General features: G+C 39.7%; 1 protein-coding gene and 1 long non-coding RNA gene across 6 annotated transcripts in view; both read right to left on the bottom strand.

The window, feature by feature from the left end:
• Positions 1 to 62: 62 nt before the first annotated feature.
• On the bottom strand, positions 63 to 5,634 carry alx3 (ALX homeobox 3). The gene is made up of 4 exons (XM_081609545.1): positions 5,178 to 5,634; positions 2,051 to 2,325; positions 831 to 956; positions 63 to 686 (listed from the first exon to the last, which is right to left on the bottom strand). Exons 1-4 carry the CDS (start codon positions 5,557 to 5,559, stop codon positions 336 to 338), a joined length of 1,134 nt encoding a protein of 377 aa, XP_081465671.1. The 5' UTR covers positions 5,560 to 5,634; the 3' UTR covers positions 63 to 335.
• Positions 5,635 to 6,851: 1,217 nt separating this feature from the next.
• The window catches only part of LOC145552231 (uncharacterized), a 30,943-nt gene continuing 16,583 nt past the window's right edge, over positions 6,852 to 21,211 (bottom strand). Inside the window, exons 2-5 of one of the 5 annotated variants that reach the window (XR_014088198.1) lie at positions 17,543 to 17,941; positions 13,838 to 13,953; positions 13,584 to 13,737; positions 6,852 to 10,746 (exon numbers count right to left, since the gene is read on the bottom strand). This is a non-coding gene — a long non-coding RNA (uncharacterized LOC145552231). Of the gene's footprint in view, positions 10,747 to 11,754; positions 13,738 to 13,837; positions 13,954 to 17,542; positions 17,945 to 21,211 lie in introns of those variants that run through there. The other 4 variants (XR_014088197.1, XR_014088195.1, XR_014088196.1 and 1 more) reach the window with 4 other exon arrangements.

Genomic DNA, 21,211 nt, shown 5'->3' with positions numbered 1-21,211 from the left:
TTCCAGCCGATTCGGTTTTTGTCTCGTCTCAAACCAAAAATTGCATCCTGCCAGACGGCACATGTAAATGGAGGACTTTATTTCTGATCATCACTGATTAATATGATACTTACAGGTTTTTTTACATGCTTAAATAACTTCTTCTTCTTCTTTTATCCCATTACTGTAACAAGAAACTGAAACTGGTGACAAAACAGGCATCTGCGTTTCCGAATTTCCATCACTTTTCCAACGGTGTTCTGTGAAAACGGCATGAGTGAAACATGCGGGCGGTGTGTGTTTCTGTGGCTGTGTGTGCTTTGGGTCAGTCAGTGTGTTAAGGGGACCACTGGTGGTCATGTGGGCCAGGAGATGATGCTGCCCGGCTCTTTGGCTTTCATTCGCAGCGCCACCAAACCCGTTGGTTTGTAGTCGCCCTCTGGCCCCTCGATGGCAGGCGGGCCGAGGCCTCCCGGGAAGCTGTGGAGGGAGTAGAGGCCGTTGATGGCATGGTGGTGAGGCGGGTGGTGGTGGTGGTGTGGGTGGCTGGGGGAGGCAGGCATGCTCATGAAGCCCTGCAAGTTGCTGTGGGGGTGAGGATATGGACTCATGCAGGACGATGGGATGGAGTCGGCTCCTAGGACACAGGCGGCACCTGAACTGCCCCCCGTAGCTGAAGCGGTGCCTGGCCACAGGTTGCCCTGCATCTGGATGATGACAGATTTAGGATGGGAAACTTGATGGAAAGGAAAAGTGTAAATCCTTCTTATAGAGTAAAGTGCTCTGAAAGCATGATTGGAAACAAGTCAGATTTCCTGTGGAGTAACTTGTCGGATTTTGGAGTAACTCACCTGATACGCATCGTGACGAGGGAGAAGAGAAATATCGTAAGACGCTGCAAAGTGGTTGCGGACATCCTGCATCTTCCCGTAGCGTTCCCGTTTCCTCCATTTGGCTCGACGGTTTTGGAACCACACCTTTGAATCAAAGAGAAAAACAATAAATAAAGTGCCTTGCAGAAATATCCGTACTACGTGAGCGTGTCGTAAAGTTACAACCACAAACTTAACTGGATTTTATGTGGATTTCATGAGACAAACTAACACAATGGTGCGTTTAATTGGGAAGTGGATTTTTATTTTATTTAACAGTTAAAATGAAGTACTAAGTTTTCCATGTTTTGCCCAAAATTCCTCATTGGATTTACATCTGGACACATCTTTCTTGTCCAAGGTGAAGAAACACTGCCGTGTTTCATTATCGATTTGTTATCTACATCATAGCATTTTGAATTTTACATTTAACTTTATTTATCTTCCAGTGAACTCTGACAAGCTTCCCTTTATGCACCAAAAGAAAAAAAAGCTTTCCAACAGCATGATGATGCCTCCACCATGTTTCACAATGTAGATTCTGTTAGTGTTGGGTTTCTGCCACACATTGCTCTTTGCACATGGACCAAAATAATTATTTTTAACTTAATCTGATCAAAGTTTCTTCAGCCACACCACATGTTTGCTTTTTCTGCATTTCTCGTGCCAAACTGCAAATCAGTTTTATTTTGGCTTTTTCAGCAACAACTTTTTCTTACTAGACACACAAATTGTTGCTCAATCTACAGATTTTCCCAGCTGAGCTCGGGATCTTTGCAGTTCCTTCATAGGTACCACGGACCTTGAGGATCACTGATTAATGCAGGCCGGTCAGTTTAGGTGGACAGTCATGTTGTTGATCAAAAATTGGCTCAATTTACAAATTAGGCAACTAGCAGAGGCATTTGGTTGCACTGAATTTCATTAGAGAATAAATTTGGCTAAATAAATACTTGCTACGCTTTTCAAAATATTATTTACCAATAAAAAAAAAATGAAGCCACGCCAAACAAAAACAAAAAAAACTCATTAAAGTTTATGATTGTAGCCTGTCAAAATGTGAAAAATATTTAAGGCACTTCTAAAGGCACTGACTGTAATATTAAAAGATGTTAGTCAAAACCAGCACAGCTTTAGGATGCATAATTGTAATTCCTATTAAGTTCTTAAACCCAAGGTTAAAGGTGTGACGCACACACCTGAACCCGGGCCTCGGTGAGCTCCGTCCTCAGCGCCAGCTGCTCCCGGGCGTACACATCGGGGTAGTGCGTCTTCTGAAACACTTTCTCCAGCTCCTCCAGCTGGAAGGTGCTGAAGGTGGTCCGGTTGCGCCGCTTCTTGCTTTTCCCTGATAAGTCTATGGAGTCGGCGATGGAGTCGCCCTGCAGGCCGCCGCTCTGCTCCTTCAGCTTGCCGCAGCAGTCTGGGCCGATCCCAGGGTAGACCATGGCTTTTAGAGCGCCTTTCTCTCTGACTGAGGAGCACACAGAGGAAAAGCTGAGTCACTGAAGTTCTCTTTCAGGAACTTCATTGAACTAGGTTTGTGTTTGGGTGCCAGGCTTACTTCAGTAAAACTTTTGAAAGACTTTGACTCAAGTTGGACTGCAGCTCAATGTTTAAGTGTTTAATTTGGCCTTCAGTCAACTTCTTGCCCTCCTGAACATTTTGAAGCCAAGCTCAATCTTAAAAGTTGAAAGATTATTTTAACTGCCATAACCAAATTAAAGTTTATTTTACAAACATGTGGAGCAGAAAGTTTATCGGTGACCTTTACACTTCAAGTCAGCAAGCTCAATGTTAAACCCGACAGATGAAGACAACACGAAGTTAAACAGCATTTAGTGTTGTTGTCACTAAATGCTTATAAGGCTACATTTTGAAATGTAATAATTTGTCTGTTAATCCTTTAATTGAGAAATGTGTTCACTCTTATTCACGATGGCCTTAAACTGTTTTTTTATTTGTTGTGAATATTTTATAAACTCTGTGAGTCTGAGAATATTTTTTTAACTAATACGAGCCAATAAATGCAACAATTTTCACTCTCCGACGAAATATTATTTTTTTTAGCTGTTTCACCTTAATGTGGTTTTAACTTTCAAGTTTACCATGGGAACTTACAATGTTTTCAGCACATCTTTCTTATAAACTCTTTAAAAAGTTGACACCACTAAGCCAAAAATCATTTAGAACAGCTTCTTCATATGGTTTAAATGAGAGCTGCTGATGTTTGCTTGTTTCTCACTTTGGTTTACGAATTCAAACAGCCAAAATAATCAGTCTGAGACTCCCGAGGAAAACTTAGAAACACAAGCAACGCTAATTCTGATTTAATTTGATCAGAGCAGACAAACTATATTTAGGCGGTAAACAGGCCGCTGGGCTTGAATTCAATTGAAGAGCAGCATCTCAGTTGAAGGTGAGAGAACTGAAAAGGACGTGTGACTGTTACAGGAAAAACAGAAACATAACTTTTACTTTACATACATGTATAATTATAAAGAACTCATGAATTAACGAAGTGCTTTTTTTCCCTCCTTGTTGGGTCATGTAGGAAATGTGAAAGCTTAATTTTGCTTCCTGTTGTCAGAGCAAGAACAGGGTAGCTCCCCTCCTGCAGTGTTTGGATGTTGTTGTCTGTTTTCATTACGTTTAACCCTTCAGTCCAGAAGTGAACTACTCCATCTATTTGCAAACACCCACTCACTGGGGGCATGCTGACTCCCCTACTTTGCTTTTCTCCTAATATAATGTAAGGCCAAACGCAAAATGCTGCGGACTGCAACATTAATTTCCTCATGTCCATTAGATCCAACCTTACGCCGCAAACTGAAAATGTTCTCAGCCGCAAACATGGGCCGCAGGGCATTGAGCAGCTTTTAGCCTGTCAAGAACTCACATCCGCTCGGCCTCCGTGGGCGAAACTGAAGATGCATATCATATAGAACGTACGGCGCAGAGGGAGTATCTCCAAAAGCAAAAGCAAGGCGTATCGAGCTGTTAGCAGGGGGATGCCATGGGATCCATCAGGACTGAAGAAGTCGACCTCTCCATCTACATTTAATGTGATCAGGTTTTTGGGGCATAGTTCTTGCAACTTTTAAAGTAACTGAAGGAACTTTTTATATTTAAAATAAATCCTATATAAAGACTCTGAGGTTTTGTGTATTTTTACACAAAATCAATTGATTTTACATACAAATGTTTTAAATTATTATTAAGCGTAACTGTTTTATTACATTTACAAGTGTCAGTGTGGAATAAGATCAAAAAAGTGTATTTCTCATTGAAACATTCAGTAGAAATTATAAAATAAACAAACTTACTTGGGTAGTTTTTATTTTATTGTGTGTTACTGAAAATAAAAAGGAATACAGCTGCCTACAACAATCTAGACAGGCAGATGCAAAAATAAAAAATTTAAATAACACGTAAACTAAAAATGATTGCTGTCCTAAAAGAAAATAAAAAGCCATTACAATAAATAATTTAAAGATTAACGAAAACAAATCTTTTTAAATATCCTATTTAAAAAGATTTTAAATAGGATATTTAGCAGCATTTACACCGGAGACAATCTAAGCAAGTCCAAAAAGAAGCATTTTTTTTAACAATAGTTTAGGAACAAATTATTTCGGTGAACAAAGTAAGAGAGTTTCCCAAGAGGTCACAAACACTTGGAAGGCCAGCAGCCTCCTAAACCAAACAGGATCTAACTGAAATATTAGAGTTTATTCTCACAGCTCCTTGATCATCACCTGAAATATTATAGAAATCTATGTTTTTGTCTTGAGCAAAAGCACAACCTTTGTTGTATTATTCCGGATCCAGATTTTACAACGATTTTATCAACGAAGATTTCCTCTACTGCTTTGCAAAACCCCTCGGAACTAATAAACAAAGCGAAATGAAACATTTACACAAGCTTCGATTTAACAAAAAGCATTTAACATTATATTTTGATGCAGTTGAGCACCGTTCTGTGATCTGTTTTATTTTTTTAAACAGGAAAATTGTGACAAAGACGCTGGTGAATGGGAAGCGGCGACTTACTGAACCATAAACCTGAATGTTTGATTCAATTACGCTCATGAATCCAACATGAAACAAAAGCATTAGTTGCACGAGAGACAGAAACGTAACTTTTAATTACAAATTTGATGCAATATTTGTAAATGTTTTCCACTCGCCATCCTCTCCACATCCAACCACATTTCGGTGTGATGCTTAAACGCGTCCTGAGAAAATTTAGTAAAATAAGTCGCCAATCGTGCAATTACCACCCTCTCTTTATGATTATTACGCTTATGTTTGCTTTTAACTCACCGTCTGAGCTGCTTTCATAAAACGCCGCTTTGTCGCTTATCAGCGCTTTGTGCTCCGGGTTTAAACTGTCCAGAAACTTGCCATGTTTGGGAGGAGACGCGGCCGCAGTGGAGACGCGGCCGTGCGTAAAGTCCGCAGCATCTCCAAACCTGCCCATGGAGGCGGCTGCGTACAGGTCCCCACGCAGGCCGAGACGGTGAGGGAGCGACGCCACAGCGGGATGGGCAGCAGGATGATGGGAGGGTTTCTGCAGCTCGTCGCAGGGGAGAAAGGAGCCGGAGCCGGAACCACTGCCTCCGCCGCCGCGCTCGAGTCCCGGAGAGTTGGCCGGTGTCCTCCCGCCGCTCTGGGCGGAGAAAGGCAAACAGCTCTCCGTCTCCATGGTTCTCGTCCAGTAGGCAGTTGAGACAACAGCGACTGGGCGCTGGCGGCCTGGGCACAGTGAGGGATTTTCACGTTTTTTTTTCTCTCTCTCTCTTCTGTGTTCAAGTCAAGTGGGTGGGATTAAACAGATCAGAAACAAAGACCCGTGAAACGTCCACTGAAGGGTTGATGTGTGAGATAGGTGTGTGTGTGTGTGTGTGTGTGTGTGTGTGTGTGTGTGTGTGTGTGTGTGTGTGTGTGTGTGTGTGTGTGTGTGTGTGTGTGTGTGTGTGTGTGTGTGTGTTTTTGGCGGATATAATCCGCCAAAAATGTAATCACGGGCGGTTTTAACCATCTCATTAATATCATACATGTTTTTTTGGAGCCATGTCAGATGAAACGGGTCACACCGCAGCCACGGCCCTTTATTTTCCTTCATTTCATCTACTTTTCGCTTCTCTTTCTAATTCCTTCAACTCCATATTTGCACAAAGAGCAAGGTTTTTTATTTTATCCGATTTTTCCTGTCAAAATGAAATGTTTTAGCCGGCTGTAAAATGATTCAGCTCATATTCATGTTGTAGAAAGCCGCGCCGGGGCCTTCGTCGGAAAAACACCGAAGATTCAAATTAAAACACAAATAAAGTTCAGTTCGGCCAGGCATCTCTCAAAATATACAGGACACCGTTAAAGGACTGGCCATTTATCTAGACAATTTATTTGTTTTATTAACGATTCATTCAAATATGACATTGATTGTTTTTTGTTTTTTTTAAAAAAAAACATTTCTTTGTTGTAATTACAACAATCAAACCCTCATAGCCACTGAACACAGTTTTGCTTGTTTCACTTTTTGACGATTTATTGCTGGTTAAGATTTGGTCATGTTTGTTTAAGGTTTTAATTTTTTTTCTAATATGTGATAAAAGAAACAAAAGATACAAAAAAATATACAATTTAAATAATTGAAAATAAACCACCAAATTGTTTCTCTAGCAGGCGATGATTTGTAAAAATAATAATAATAATTATAATAATTTTAAAAAATCACCTGTTAATGTCTTAATTATCTGAACGACAAAAATTATGATGCGTCTTTTCTTAAGGAATTGTCTGTCAAATAATAATTAAATACTTAGGTTAGAGTCAAGCTTTTATTATTATTATTATTATTATTATTATTATTATTATTATTATTATTATTATTATTATTATTATTATTATTATTATTATTATTATATAGTAACATAAAATAGATCATTTCTCCTTAAAAAATAAATAAAAAGTAAGAAGATATCCCAGTTTAAAATTTTCAATAAGTACTAGAACATTTAAAAATGGCAAAATATATAAAAAGTTAATGAAAAGAAGGATGTATTTAAAGTTAAACTGACGTAATTTTTTTTATGATGATGTTTAAAAATTATGGTTTTATGATGTATGCTGTTAATAACCCACTATTATAAAAAAAACACACCTGGTTGAAGCTGCTGTTGTTAAGATAAGGCAGAATAAAGGAAAAACAATACATTTCAAGAGTAGCTGCAGTTCAAACACTTAAACTCTTGATCTGTCATAATAAATGACTCTGAACACACAGACTGAATTAGCAAAACATTAATATGAGGATCATATTAATTCCAGCCTGAAGTGAAATTTTAAGTTTGCTTAGTCCGCTGTTTTTGTTTGTTTCTTATTCGAGCGAAGAAAGTTAAAGTTTCCTAAACAACAGAAACAAAAGCATAACAGCAAAATTTGTTCAAGGGTCGTGGCAGAAGATGTGTTATTCTTCCTCCCCATCCAGCTGCAGTGTGAACACACTGAGACTCAGCATTAGAAGAAAGAGCTTTTGATTCGGACGAGTTATCTCAGATCTAGACGGACCTCATCCAAACACGCTGCACTCACAGGCTTCAGACGCAGCGCCGTTAGTTTTTGGGGGGCATCTCAAAGTCTCTCTGGATCCCCGAGGCCGCGCGCTGCTCAGATGATGGACAAGTGGATAAACATGAGGTCCATTTGCTTGGAGAGGCAAGTTCTTTTTCTTTTTCTTTTTTTTTTGTTTCCCCCTCATTCAGTTGCGTGGGGTAAAACTGCTAGAAAACAAATACATGGTTAGATTTTTCTGCTCCTGATAAAAGTTTCCAGTTTTTGGTTGATGGAATTTAAATTTGATGGAATTTGCTTTCAAAGTTTCACATTTTCCTTGAATGTGCTCCTTATTGCGAGGAACTTGCAGAGGTGAGTAGAGCTTCAAACATGCATGAGAAAACGTTTCTCTCCCCTTCTGCCGCCTGAGGCAGTACAAGCTCTCCTAAACCTCAAACTCAGCCCAGTGCTTTGTAAAAAAAAAGAAGATCAGCTATGAGCTGAGCTGCAGCAGGTGACTTGCTTTCTACTGACATCGATTATTCATAAGATGTGCAGATGGATGAGTAGATCTCTTGCGAAAGATTCCGGTCAGATGTGTGCATGTTGTGGATTAATTAACTACAACATAGAACAACCATCGCTGCACAGAAAAGCCCAAGACTAAAATGCGTGTTTAGGTTAACTGAAACAAGGATCCTTGATCAAATAAAGCGGGGCCTTTGTGTGATCTCCGCCTGTGATGTGTGCAGGTGACGGGTTTAGCCAGGAAAACGCCAGATAAACAGTGTCAACACTGTGTCACTCTCGCGCTTCCGGTGCCCCTAAACCCATGTTCATCCAGCTTGTCCTGGGTATGACCCTGCACAGGAAATCAGTTCAGCCTGTTCAGAGTCCCAGTTCCCCTTCCTCCTCCTCCTCCTCTTTCTCCTCCAGCAGCAGTGGTTCTGGGCACAGACACCATGGAGAAAGGTGACCCCCGCACTCTCACTGCTCGACATGCAGCCCTCTGGCTAAAGAGGAGCTTCCTCCTGCATGGGACACCTGGCACCCTCCATCTGCAGCACACAAGTGCAGTGCAGGTCAGAATTTTACATACTCTCAAACATTTGACTGCCATATCTGAGAATAATCCATGAGCCACAAAAGCTCAAACTTACGATAGAGTGGTGGACCAGTTTCACTTAAACTCGACTGAAAGTTGCTCCAACCTTTATAGTTTCTAAAGGAAACGTTTAGGGTGGTGGGAGCATCATGCTGACGGTCTTTCTCGTTAACAGCGATACAGGAACGTCACACAACTTGAGTGGATTAATGAATGAACAGAAATTATTTCAAATTCTTTAACTTTGCTTCTAAATCTCCAGTTAGATGGTGGAACCGTTGGGCGATCCGACGAAACGACGACTGCAAAGCTTGTTTTGGAAGGGATGAAAAAGGCTAACATCACAATTCAGGAATTATCCTTGCGTCAACTCCATCGAACATTTATGGATTATGCTGCATAAAGGCTGTCTTCATGCCAGTTTATTGTTCATGGTTGAAGTGTTTCTCACAACTCCCAAAGAGACATTTCACTAAATGTATGTATGGTCTTTTGAATGACTTTCACAAATTCACATGAATCTTTTTCCGATCTGAATCTGCAGCCAAGATGGTGTATTAATGTCATCAATTCAAATACTCAGACCTTCATTAGTGGCATCTAGACGCTGTACGTCTGGATCATAAAAGCAGAAGGATTTTCTCAGATCAGGCCAGATAAAGTCGATAAACTGTCCAAAATTAAAGTTGGATGTGCATTAAAAAAATGTAAAGTGGGCTTGTTGATTTATTCTACCAGTGATCTTTTAAAACAAGAAACCACTGACAAATACTTTTGAGGTCATTTATTGTTCTAGGTTTCAGTCGTTTCAGGTAACAAACAATATTTAATTACACATTTACATTTACTAACAGACTTCTTCCTTCCTGCAGAGAAGCTTAAGAAACTGTGGATTAGAGTGATTTAACTGTATTAGAAACACTCTATTGATGAAAAGCGAGGCCTGTTTAAAAACATATGTTATAGCTCATTTTCAATGCCCCATCTGAGTAATAGCTGTATTAATAAATTACTCTACAAATTGAGAATGTAATATCTGTCTTATTCCTGTTTACATCATTCAGCTGTGAGCATCTTGAGTCAAACAATCCAAATTTTTACCGTCTTTAAGATGGGAAGGGAATATATGTGTGTATGTCTGCTCTTAACTCTGTGCAGATTTAGATGGAATTTTTTTTACAAAAACTCTGATTTGCACATAAAGTCTTGTTTTTAAAATTCATTGAAGTTGTTCTTAGGATTATAACACGGAAGAGAGCAAAACCAAATAACAAAATAATAATTTGTGACTTATTCCCATCACGAGAGTTTGAAAACATCTGACCAGAACTGCTTCTGCTTTTCAAAAAGACGAGGATGAGCCGGAAAACCTTAACGAAGGGACGAAGGATTTGAGTCGCCAAATGAAGTGGAAGGATCCAACCTTTTATGGTGAGAAACAAGCGGCTGGAGGAAGAAGATATAAAGTCTGCTCCGCCAGATGAATACCAGCACAGGACAGGCTGCTCAAACAAGGAACCGCTCTCAACTTCTTCGTCTGGCTGTCACCGCCTGGGGCCTTTCCCCTCACGTACAGGGTGGCGATTCAACCTGAGGTTTGTATTAGAATAGGAGAAGGATAGCTAATTTAATTACTGGGCCATGAATGCACAGAGATGATCCCATATGTAGAGGCAGTGCTCCTTTCAGAGGCCTCCCTCACAGCCTCCGGTGCATGGCCAGAAGCTGCAGATTCAGCTGAGGCCGTGATTGACAGCTGCCGACCTCGGGGTCGGACGGCCGGGCGAGGTGCATTCTGGGAAGCTTGCTGCGGTCTGCTGCAAGTGAGATGGGAAGTGGGGCGGCTGTCCTCTGTCTGACCTCCTGCGAGGCGTCGCTGCACAGCCCAGAGAGTGTTGGGATCCCCAGCCACAGCACACCAGGGGACAGGCTGGCCACAGTCTCCTAATGAGCAGACAAAGACTTTTCCTCAGACGGTCCTCGAATAAAGATATTTATTCAGCCGAGTTTTGGAAAAATAGAAGTTTGTCCTTTCTTCTACCAAGGAAGAGTCAAAACATGCGTTCGGATGAGCCCACCAGTAAGTTTTTTACACTCAAAGACCCTAATGTTTGACGCTGCAATGACAGCATCTGCAGTATTCCTTGTTGCACATGTGAAAGCTGTTTGTCTGTGGTCCATCCATCATTCGCTCTCTGTTAGTTAGCCGCCTCGCTCGCTGTTTTCTGACAGCTGGAATCGAGATAAAACAGAAACAAGGACAAATATTTAAAAGTGATAATCCGGTAATAATTATCCAGAGTGAGCAGGAACAAGAACGACAGGGTAAGAGTTCAACTTAGTTTATAAAGGGCCTATTTCTGACTTATTTTTTAGTAGAAAATGCCCATAAAGGAGCAGACTAAAGCCCTGACACCCCGGCTGCCCATTAAAGGACAGTTCAACCAGTTTTACATTGCTTAAAGAGTGACGGATGAACTCGGCACAGTAGCTCAGACACAGAAGTAGGCCCACCACTTTAAGCGATCTCCAGCCTGTCGTGATAAATGCCTCCCTGTTCCGACGAACCTAATGAGGGACAGGCCCATTTGGCCTCACTCCTTCCTCACAATCTGCAGGAATCTGTAAACATGTACCTCAGCAGAACCATCTGGATGCTGCAGATTTAAGCCCAGCTCCACCGGACACACGGCCGAGCTATGAATAAATAAACCCGATATCTAAACGTGTGTTTAAAACAGGCGTCCAACCCCCCCCCCCCCACCCACACACACACACACACACACACACACACACACACACACACACCCACCCACCCACACACACACACACACGCACACACACCTCCCCCTCTCCCCCAAAGTTTGGAAAGTATGTCCAGATGGTGACTGCATGTCAGAGAATTTCAGGAGTTTTTTTCTTTCTTTTTTTTATTACTATTTTGTGCTATGGAAAAACAGGATATTTAAATAAATAAATAAACTTTATGTAAATAGCAGCTTTCACAGCTGAAAACCACAATGTTCTTAACAACTGATTTATTTAATTAATAAATCAATAGAATATTTAGCTTCTTTTAAAGGGACAGTATTACACATGGTACATAATACATAGTGACATTTTATAGCACAATCCAGTATTAACTGGAGTTGTTAGAAAAGTAGCATTTTCATAACAATATATATATATATATATATATATATATATATATATATTAAAAGAAAAATAAATTGAGGTTGCAATCCAACGCCTTGAAATTCGCCTCTGTCTCTTTAAGCAGCTCTTGCTGCTTCTAACACGTCATCACAACACTTTAACAACTGAGAAGAGGCTGATATGATCATCTCAGCAGACACGCAGCTCCACCAGGTCTTTGCTAATTGCTGCTGCTAGTCTGGAGGAGCTGAGCGGGGGAGTCGCGGGTGACGGATGCTCTGTGCAGCAGAAGCTCAGCTGATGACGGCAGCGCTAAAGAGGAGCGTTGTGGACCAGGAAGCACCTGGTGAGGCAAAGTGTTTAGCACTACAGGAGATTAAAGGGTTTCTCAAATATGCATGAAAGAATCAAAGCAACGCTCCATCTGTTTTTTTTTATTAGGGAAAAGCATTATTAACATCATATAAAGCTCAAAACATTCCATTTAGCATAATACTACCTCTTTAAAAAAATGTTTGTTCATGATGTAAACCACAGAGTATCATCTCATTTTTACAGATATGTAATATATGTGCTTTTTAAATCTCCTAAACATTGTGTTTGATGCTTAAAATGCAGGAAGCGGTCCCAGTGACTGATCATGGTTTAATTTTTTTCAACCCTGCAGCGTCAGAAGACGTCATCATCGCTGCTGCGGCTGCACGGTGAGCGAATGAATAAACTTTTTATTATGGGACATTTAGAGACAGATGCAGACTAATGGCGCCGACATTTTATTTGATATTAAAATATCAAGGCAGCAATAAATCAGTATTTATTTATGATTTTGCTCTAAAATCGTCTGTCCCCTGTGGGTAATTTATGAACTGAGTTCAAAACCGCGCAGCTGTCATAGTGATTTATAACACGTTACTGAGAACAGATCGAGGACGAAATACACTTTATTTAATTAGTTCTATATGTCATAATTCAGTAAAATTGGCCCAGGGTCGTTCTAGTTTATTTTAAATACATATAATTTCAATTTCTTTGATGGAAGAAAACTGATTTTTAAACATGCACACACTTTGTAAATTATTCTTGTTAAAAGTCTTAAACAGAGTTTCCAAGTATTTTATTTACTAAACAAAGAAAAATAATTTTAATATAGAAATGTTGCTTATTGTGGGCCCATATTATACAAATTCAAATATTGGTATTTTATAGTTGGATTAGTAGCTGTCAGAGTTTACTGTGTTTGGAGCAAATATTTTTCATCGCCTTGCAGAAGTACACTTATCCCTTGAACATTTTCACATTTGGTCAGATTCAGTGTATTTAATCATGTATTTTACTCATAATTGAGAAGAAAAAAGTTGCTTGGTTTCACAAATAAAATCTCAAATGTGTGGCTTGAGTCTATCTGTTATACTGCAAGTCCAACCTGCACAGTCACACTTAATGAATTACAATATGAATCCTAATGAGTCTCATTTGTGATATTTAAAGAACCTTTTGAAAATAACAACCTGTAGTCAGAAATCAAACATACTTTTCATTAAACCCACATTTCTGAATTATGTTTTGTCTGTTGATCTGATGTAAAATGTTGTATTTTCAATGGCTGTAAGTGAAAAAAATCATGATTTAATTTAATTTACAGTTAAGCACGATAACTATAATTAATATTCTACATGAGTATATAACATTATACATGTAAATAAAAAAATTTAATTACTTCAGTAACTGTCTGTATATACACTTGTTCCTATCCAAAATGGCTCAGTGACATTGGATAGAGAGCATCTGTGAACATACATTTTTAAGCCTTATAATGACTAAATATATAATAAATTAAATTTGGGTTTTGGACTTTGACTGAGCTATAGGGATGTGTGTTGACTTGAGTCATTCAGTTGTAACTCAGGTTGTACATTTAAGGTTGTTGTCTTGCTGGAAGGTGAATTTCACTCCAGCATCAAGATCTTTGCAGCATCAAATAGGTTTTCTTCCAGGTCTGCTCAGAGTTTGGCTCCATCCACCCATCACCTCTCAGCTGCTAAAGAAAAGCCTTCCCACAACACGACGCTGACAAAAAAATTAATAAATAGCAGGGTTCAAATACTTCTGTATGGATACTGTAATTAGATGCATGCAAATTAAAAAGTGAAAAAAAAGAAAATTTTACCCGGGATTGCCTCGCTGGAATACATTTGAGGGGCAGATCGTCATCTTAGATGTGGGTGAATTTGTTCTCCTGAACGCTGAATGCCAAACCCCCTGGTGCAGGGCAGCTCTTTGTTCCTGTCCAATCAGACACAGCTGTACAAGCCAAACTCCACAGAGATAGCTGGGGTCAATCTCCAAGCGGATGCTCCGGCTCATCCTGCTACCGATGCCCTGAGGGGGACGGGTACAGAGCACGACCCCCTCCCCTCATCGAACAGCCACCCAGACACTGGACATAATACCCTCCTTCAGCTACTGCTGCTGTGGTGACTGCACTGATTTCCCTCAAAAGATCTGAATCACGCTCCACTTTCTCATTTTTATATTTGCGTATTTACAAATGAGGGAATCTCCAGCATTCGTTCTTTTGCTTTGCCTTCACTCCTCATTCTTAATCTTAATCAGGACAAAATGAGGATATCTATAAGACGAGCCGACAGCTTTAAGAGGCCCGTCTGAGCGACACAGCTTTGCTGGGTGGAACCAGACAAGCATGGCGAATCGGACTGAGAGGAGTTCCACACAGAAAGGACATCTGAGCTTTTCAGGCTGTTTAGGAAAAGCAAAAAGCAAAATGACCTTGGGGGCTGAAGTGGCTGGATAGAAAATAAACTGTTTGGAATTACTCTGCACATCGAGGAATAGAAAGCAGCTGCAAACCTCTGAGCACACACAGTTGATTTCTCAGTGATATGGAAAAAGCTTTCAGCAGACACATCACACCAACCTCAGAGCTCAGAGCTCAGAGCGCAAAAGCATAAGTTGTAATTTTTTCAACATGTTGTCCACGTCTTTAAAGCAGATAAAGAGCGCTGCTGGGGATTCGGGTTCTGCTAGAACGGACTTTTTCCTTCAGTGAAAGGAGCTCTGGTCTGCACCAGATGAAACAGGGTGCTTAACTGAGATCATTTATACTTAACAACGGATTAGCAAAGTCTGTGGATTTTGGTAATGACAGTAAGGGGGGTGGTGTGTGCACATGCAGCTTGAGCGCTGTAATAAATGACACACAGGTGTGAGTAAGTCTGCACCACGTTTTAGGAAAATCAAATTTAGGTCTACCTCACAGCAGATACATTTGCACCAAAGGATGGTTTCACCAAGCAACCCGGGAAAGTCTGATGGATATCCAGGAGTTAGGACTCTTACTTCTGATCCATTTGAACCTTAGAGTCTCACAGAGAAACAACTCATCTATAAACTAAGTTGAAGGAGGGAGTTTAAGTGTTTCACCTTCTAGTTACTGTTTGAAACTCTCAGCCAATTCTCATCAAAAGTCTCCTTAAACTCAGATACGTTGTGGGGAAAATTATTGCCTAGCGTTGTTTGGTGAAAATCACTCAGTCAGGTTTATTTTACATCATTCATGATATGAGAGCCTCAAAAACTCATGAACAGATCAGATTACAGCTCAGAGCAGGATGACTGCATGCAGACAACACAACAGGTTTATACAGAGGAATAAAGTCACAATATTACCTTATAATAAAAAATCCCACCATATATTTAAAAAAAGGACAACTGTTGCATCAATAAATAGACTTACTTTAATTTACTTATCAGACGTGTCAAAATAACAATATTTAATTGCACCATATATGGACACAGATTTCTATCATATTCACCCCATTCCTCCTTATCAGAAGGAAAAAATTTATAATCTAAAAATAAGAAAATAAAAAAGATAAAACGAGTAAATCAATAAAAAACAAAATCAACCTCAATCTAAAATGCATTTTCCTGAAATCCTATTTCAGGTCTATAAAGTAAAACTGCTGTTTACAAATTCCTAAATGTAGCTTAATGAAACAGATGATTAGCAACACATTAAAATGTTCACATTGGTATTTTTCTAGTTCAGCATAAATGAAATTAAAATCTGAATGCTCGTCATTGAAACACAAATTTGATCTCAGATTGAAAAATTAATGACAGAATAGTGAAAAAGAAAATTTTTTCTATTATAAAGCACTGCTTCACTGTCCATAAATTATTCAATTAAAAAAATAAATAAATATCTTTTGTGTCTTTTTTATGCATTCCTGACAAACAATGAAGGACGTATATTCCTCTGTCAGATTTACATTTGCAATTGTTTTCATTCAACCAAAAAGTTTGTCTCTTGCAGAAAACGAGACATTTATCACTGAAAACACAGCAAAACAATGTCAGTTTTGAAAAACAAAATCTGTTTTAATTTGTAATTCTTAAAAAAAACAAGTGGGAACATATTTATAACTCCTTCAATAGACAGGGAAAATTTTTTATTGGCAATAAATCAATAAAAATCTTCCTATAATTGCAGCTTTCAGGACGTTTCCCCTGATCATTTATTTTTGAGCATGACGTCCAAGCTGGAAGGCCTCCATGCCTTCACCCTAATCTTTTGCTCCCTTCATTGATTCTCTATCAGATTCAAGTCGGTATTTTGTCTGGCCCACTCCAAAATGTGGATTTTTATCTCAGTTACCTGGATAGGTTAAGTCATCTCTCACATAATGAAGTTGATGCTGTGGCGAAACTTTTAGGGCCACAACCATATTGGCCAAAACTCCTGCAGAGAGAATCTGGGATAATGGGAATGGCCGGCATCTCCTCAGTTTGGAGACCTGACAATGAACTCTGAGCGACCGGCCGCCCCCCAGACAGCCTCCCCTTTGGTCCCGGCCGTCCGTAACGCAGCCTTTGCCTGGGGACCAATCACCCCGGCTGCCCTCTTCCTCTCCTCCTCTCCTTCTCTTTCAGTGCCCTCATGCTTGCTCTCTTCCTCTGATTTTCTCGCTCTCCATGCTCTCATTACACACTCCTTTCAAGAGCTCCCTGTGTCACCAGACTGATTAAAACAAACACTGACCCTATTTTCATATCTAATCCAATTGTGCCCTTTTTTTCCCTTCTCCCCAGCCCTGGAGTATGCAGGGTATTAGGTGTCCCTGGAGCCATGGGACCCCCCTTCTGTGACTGATCTTAGATTTCAAACACTCAGGAAAATTACATATGGTGGGCAAACAGTAAATAAAGTCTTATTAGACTCCACTGTTGCACTCATAGACGCAGGATTTAGTTAGTGTGTTTCTACAAGCATGATTGTTGTCGGTATAACAATCATGAATAAAATCTGCTTGTTAAGTTCACACATTTATCCCTAATTTCAGACGTAGAAGAAGAAGTAGGTCCATTAAAGTCTAAGCTCCGACTGAGAAAAGGCCACTGTTTGTTGTTTAATTATTTGGGGCATGTTGCTCTCAGGTCAGGACTTTACCTTTGACCTGAAAGGAAAAGGTTGGACAGCAGAAGTCTGTTTGTCCCACAGACCCCCGGTCCTATTGAACTCAGTGTGTGTTCATGGTGCTTTGACCGGGTTCCTTTTGGACCCTAATAAAGTTTATTGTCTTACTTGTTGCATCTTCCTACTGTTCTCCTGGAAGGTTTCATATATTGAAGTATTTTTATATCATGTAATACACCAATAAACCAATTTTCAACCTACAAAAGTATTAAAATCCCTTCACTTTTCAGGCTGGGGCATCATCAGACAGCCACTTTTAGCTCTTTCCAGAAATGTTCAATTAAATATAAATCCATATTCTTCCCTTTGCTACTTTGATTGAATCCTTCTGCTCTCAGGAGACACATTTTCTTGAACCAGCTCTGTGTTTCTCACCTTATATTTGAACTGGTTGGTCAGTCCCTGAAAGACGTCTCCACAGCATGATGCTTCCACCACCAGCCTGCTTCAAAGTAGGGATGGGATGAGCCAGGTGTCGAGAAGTTCGTTTTCTCCAGGCAATATGTAGAGCTCAGAATAAAAAGATAAACAGTAATTTGAGAAAAAAAAGTACCTTTTCTAGTCAGCTTATCTCTAGTGTGTTTTCAGACAGACTGTTTCTGTCTGAACCCACTCCTGCCTGTCCCTGCCATACAGACCTGACGGATGAAATGCAATGCCACAGGTAGACATTTTGGACGGCTCTCCAATCTTCACGAGGAAACAATGTATGAACAAAAACATCTTCCTCTTTCCTCTGCATGTTCTGGAGTTTTGGTGGTTCCAAACGTCTTCCTACTCCAGGTGGTAGAAGTTTGAAACCATAGAGAGGGAATAGAGACGATAAGCCCTGTTATTGAGTTATGTCTCTAACATTGTGTAGCTCAACATGTCAGTCAGTCCACATTACCCCAGTCCTAAAGCCCTCAGTTTATAAGTCGCTGAATGGCTTGGCATAAAAATACATTAAAGAACTGTTCTTGTTGTTGTTGCATCAAGATTTCCAGACCACTCAGGTCTCCAAACATGGAGAAGCAACATTCACTTTTTAAACTCTTCTAATCTGGAGCAAACTTCCAGAAAACTGCAAAGATGCTGAAACACTGAGTTCCTTTAAATCAAAGCTAAAAATATATTTGTGAAAAGCTATCTTTGCTCAATAACAACTGGAACATCATGAATTGTCTGTTCCCTTATTTTGTCCCTGCTGTGTCATGGTTTTTCCTTGTTTATTTTATTTCGTTCTAATCAAACGTGTTACTTTGAATTGCCTGGTTGCCTAAAACTTGCAATAGAAATAAAACAGCCTCACCTTTGTTGTATCCTTCCCCAGAGTTTTTTTTTTTTTTTTTTGCTTTGACACAAACCTACCTCTAAGGTCTACAGACAATATATTGAACTTGTTACAGACTTAATCTAACTCTAGTTTTCTGTAATAGAACAACAGCACAGAACAGATACCATAAATACAAAGAGAAAAAAAACACTTTGTCAGGTATTTTAGTACTTTTTAAATAAAACATATTAGAATGACCCTTCTGGAGAAGTGAGAACACTTGTGTGAATGTTCTCCCAGTTGACAAAGCACAAACATAAGCATTTTATATATTTTATATATATTTGTATATAAAGTAGAATAATGTGAATTTCTGGTGCCACTGTCTGCTGCAGATGAATAATTGAGGAGGTCACTGGTGTCAGATAACTGCAGGTAAACAAATAAAAAGTTTTTATTATGCTTTTAAAACCTGGTGAACAAATGAAATGAAATACAAGATGTCCCACAGACCGAAGACATGTGTCTCTGAACTGTATTAACGCGTAACACAATGACACAACGACGTCTTCATTTAATAATTTTCCTTTTCTGCTTCCACGATATCAGTGTAGCAAGAGACCCAAAGCCCAGTGTCAATAGCCAGGATGCTGTGGGCATACTGATCAAATCCTGTTATAATGACGTCTGAAAGTCGCACACTGAAGCCTCAGTGATCCCGACGGTGCCATCTAGTGGCTGCGTGCAGAAATACACCACATCTTTTAATAGACGACTCTTGCAACGCACAGGTAGAAGTATTCAGAATGATTCCTGCTATATGATGTGACTTTGAGGGAGTTACTGTTTGTGGTAATAGTGCTATAGTTACCAACAGCAGCAAGTGGCAGATTTATTGAGATGCAAGGTCCAGGATGGACGAAGGTGGGTGATAAACAACAAAGAAAGTCCAGAGGATGACTCAGTTACAAACCTATGCAGTAAGACAGACAGCCTCCCAGACACACATCTTTGGCCATCTTTCATTAAGCAATTATCCCAGCCAAGGCCTCGTGAGTCATCAGCTGATCTTTCAGCTACGAAGACAATCATTTGTTCTCCCTATTTATTACTGACAGGACTTTGGAGTAAAACATCCAGAGGTTGAAATGCTTTACTGTTCATGCCAATAATTATTTCAGCTAATGGTTGTGGAGCTCGGAGCGAAGGCAGTTTTATGGAGCCCAGAACTGTTAATCAAACCCGCAGACAAGCCGCGTTTCATGAGGAGGTCGGCTGCTGTTTATGGCTTCAGTGGCAGCTTGCTGTCATCTATCATAAATTCAGTGGCTGCTAACCTCAAAACTACTCCCTTTTACTTTCCTGTCACCTCAGTCGGCGTATACGGGATCAGCTTGCCAAAAACACATTGAGGAATAAAAACAGTTATTTCCTGTGCACGAAGGACTTTGGCTTGGCTTTACAAAAGAAGAGCAAACTTTAAAAGAGACATCACGCTCCTGCCATCCTGTGCTAGAATCAATAATGAAACTGAGTGTGAAGAAAACAGGAAAATAAATGAACCGTGGGTTGAAGAGAAGGAGGTGAAGTAAGAGCGAGGCTGCGGCCAGCGATAATTGATGAGGGCCACAGGGAGATGGTAGAAAGCGGGTCGTTTGTCTTGTTGGGGAGAATAGTGGTGTTGCAGATGGGCCCGTCTGCTGACAGAGCTGCCAGATGAGACGGTGTACAATTTGTCACAGTAATAGTTGGCCTTGATGAAGATGAGGATCTAGACGGGAGGAAAAACTGAGCCATGATAAGGCTTCAGATAAGGGCAGACATATTCTGAGCTGACGATGCCTTGATGAGGCCTAAATTATTATTATTATTATTATTATTATTATTATTATTATTATTATTATTATTATTATTATTATTATTATTATTATTATTATTATTATTATTATTATTATTATAACCCATCCATCTATTGTGTTTACCTGTTTGTCCTTGTATGACCAGAACTAAACAAGAGGAAGTAGCTTTTGATTTATATGAACTTCAACTCTGAAACCAGCTACCTGAAAACCTGAAATGCTGAAATGGTCAGCTGCTTTTAGTCTGACGTGAAAACTTTTGTTTTTACTGCAGATAACCTGCTAAGACCAATTATTACTTTTTCCTCTGTTATGTGGTTTTTAACTGTGTCTTCTGCTCTTTCTTTCTTCTTTGTGCGATTACATCTCATGTTTTTCTTATTTTATTTGAAACTATGTTTTTTTCATGTGTATTTCAAAGTTTGGGTATAGTTGGGATTTAAAAAATTTTTTCTTGTAAAGCACTTGGATTTATCTCAATGTACTGATAGACTTGCTTCCTTCTGTCCTCTAGAAACAGGATTTTATGCAGCTTTCTTCCAATCACAGCCGTCTTTTTGGTACTTTTCATAAAGGCCAGAGTTGTTGATTGCACAACTAATAGTTGCTCTGTCAACAGACTCAAGGTGTGACCCTATGGGTTTTCAAATGATAGATAAAGTGGTGCATAGAAAATGTTCAAAGATTGGGATTTTGATTGATAACCTAACTCTGCCTTTAACGTCTTCACTCCTTTCTACCTGACCTGTCACAAATGTGGCCTAGTAAACATGTGATCCCTTCACAGAGCAATTGGATTTACGGACTAAACTACATATTTTATTCCATAAATGGTTGCAAAAATTTGTGAAAAATAAAATAGCAAATTGATATTTTCCTCTGTCCATGAAGGCTAGAAGAGTATTGTGCACTGGTGTCCTGGTTGCCACT

This window comes from Poecilia reticulata, chromosome 7, assembly GCF_904066995.2.
Source record: "Poecilia reticulata chromosome 7, P_reticulata-male-v2, whole genome shotgun sequence".
NCBI classification, from domain to species: Eukaryota; Metazoa; Chordata; class Actinopteri; order Cyprinodontiformes; family Poeciliidae; genus Poecilia; species Poecilia reticulata.
This window is presented reverse-complemented; position numbering and strand designations above follow the sequence as displayed.

Bases quoted from the DNA above. Each gene is read 5' to 3' on its own strand.
- alx3 (XM_081609545.1), bottom strand. From the start codon at position 5,559: ATGGAGACGGAGAGCTGTTTGCCTTTCTCCGCCCAGAGCGGCGGGAGG. The intron at 957-2,050 runs GTGTGTGCGTCA...TTTGATTCAAAG, and splicing joins TCACCGAGGCCCGGGTTCAG to GTGTGGTTCCAAAACCGTCG. The intron at 687-830 runs GTGAGTTACTCC...GTCATCATCCAG, and splicing joins CTCGTCACGATGCGTATCAG to ATGCAGGGCAACCTGTGGCC.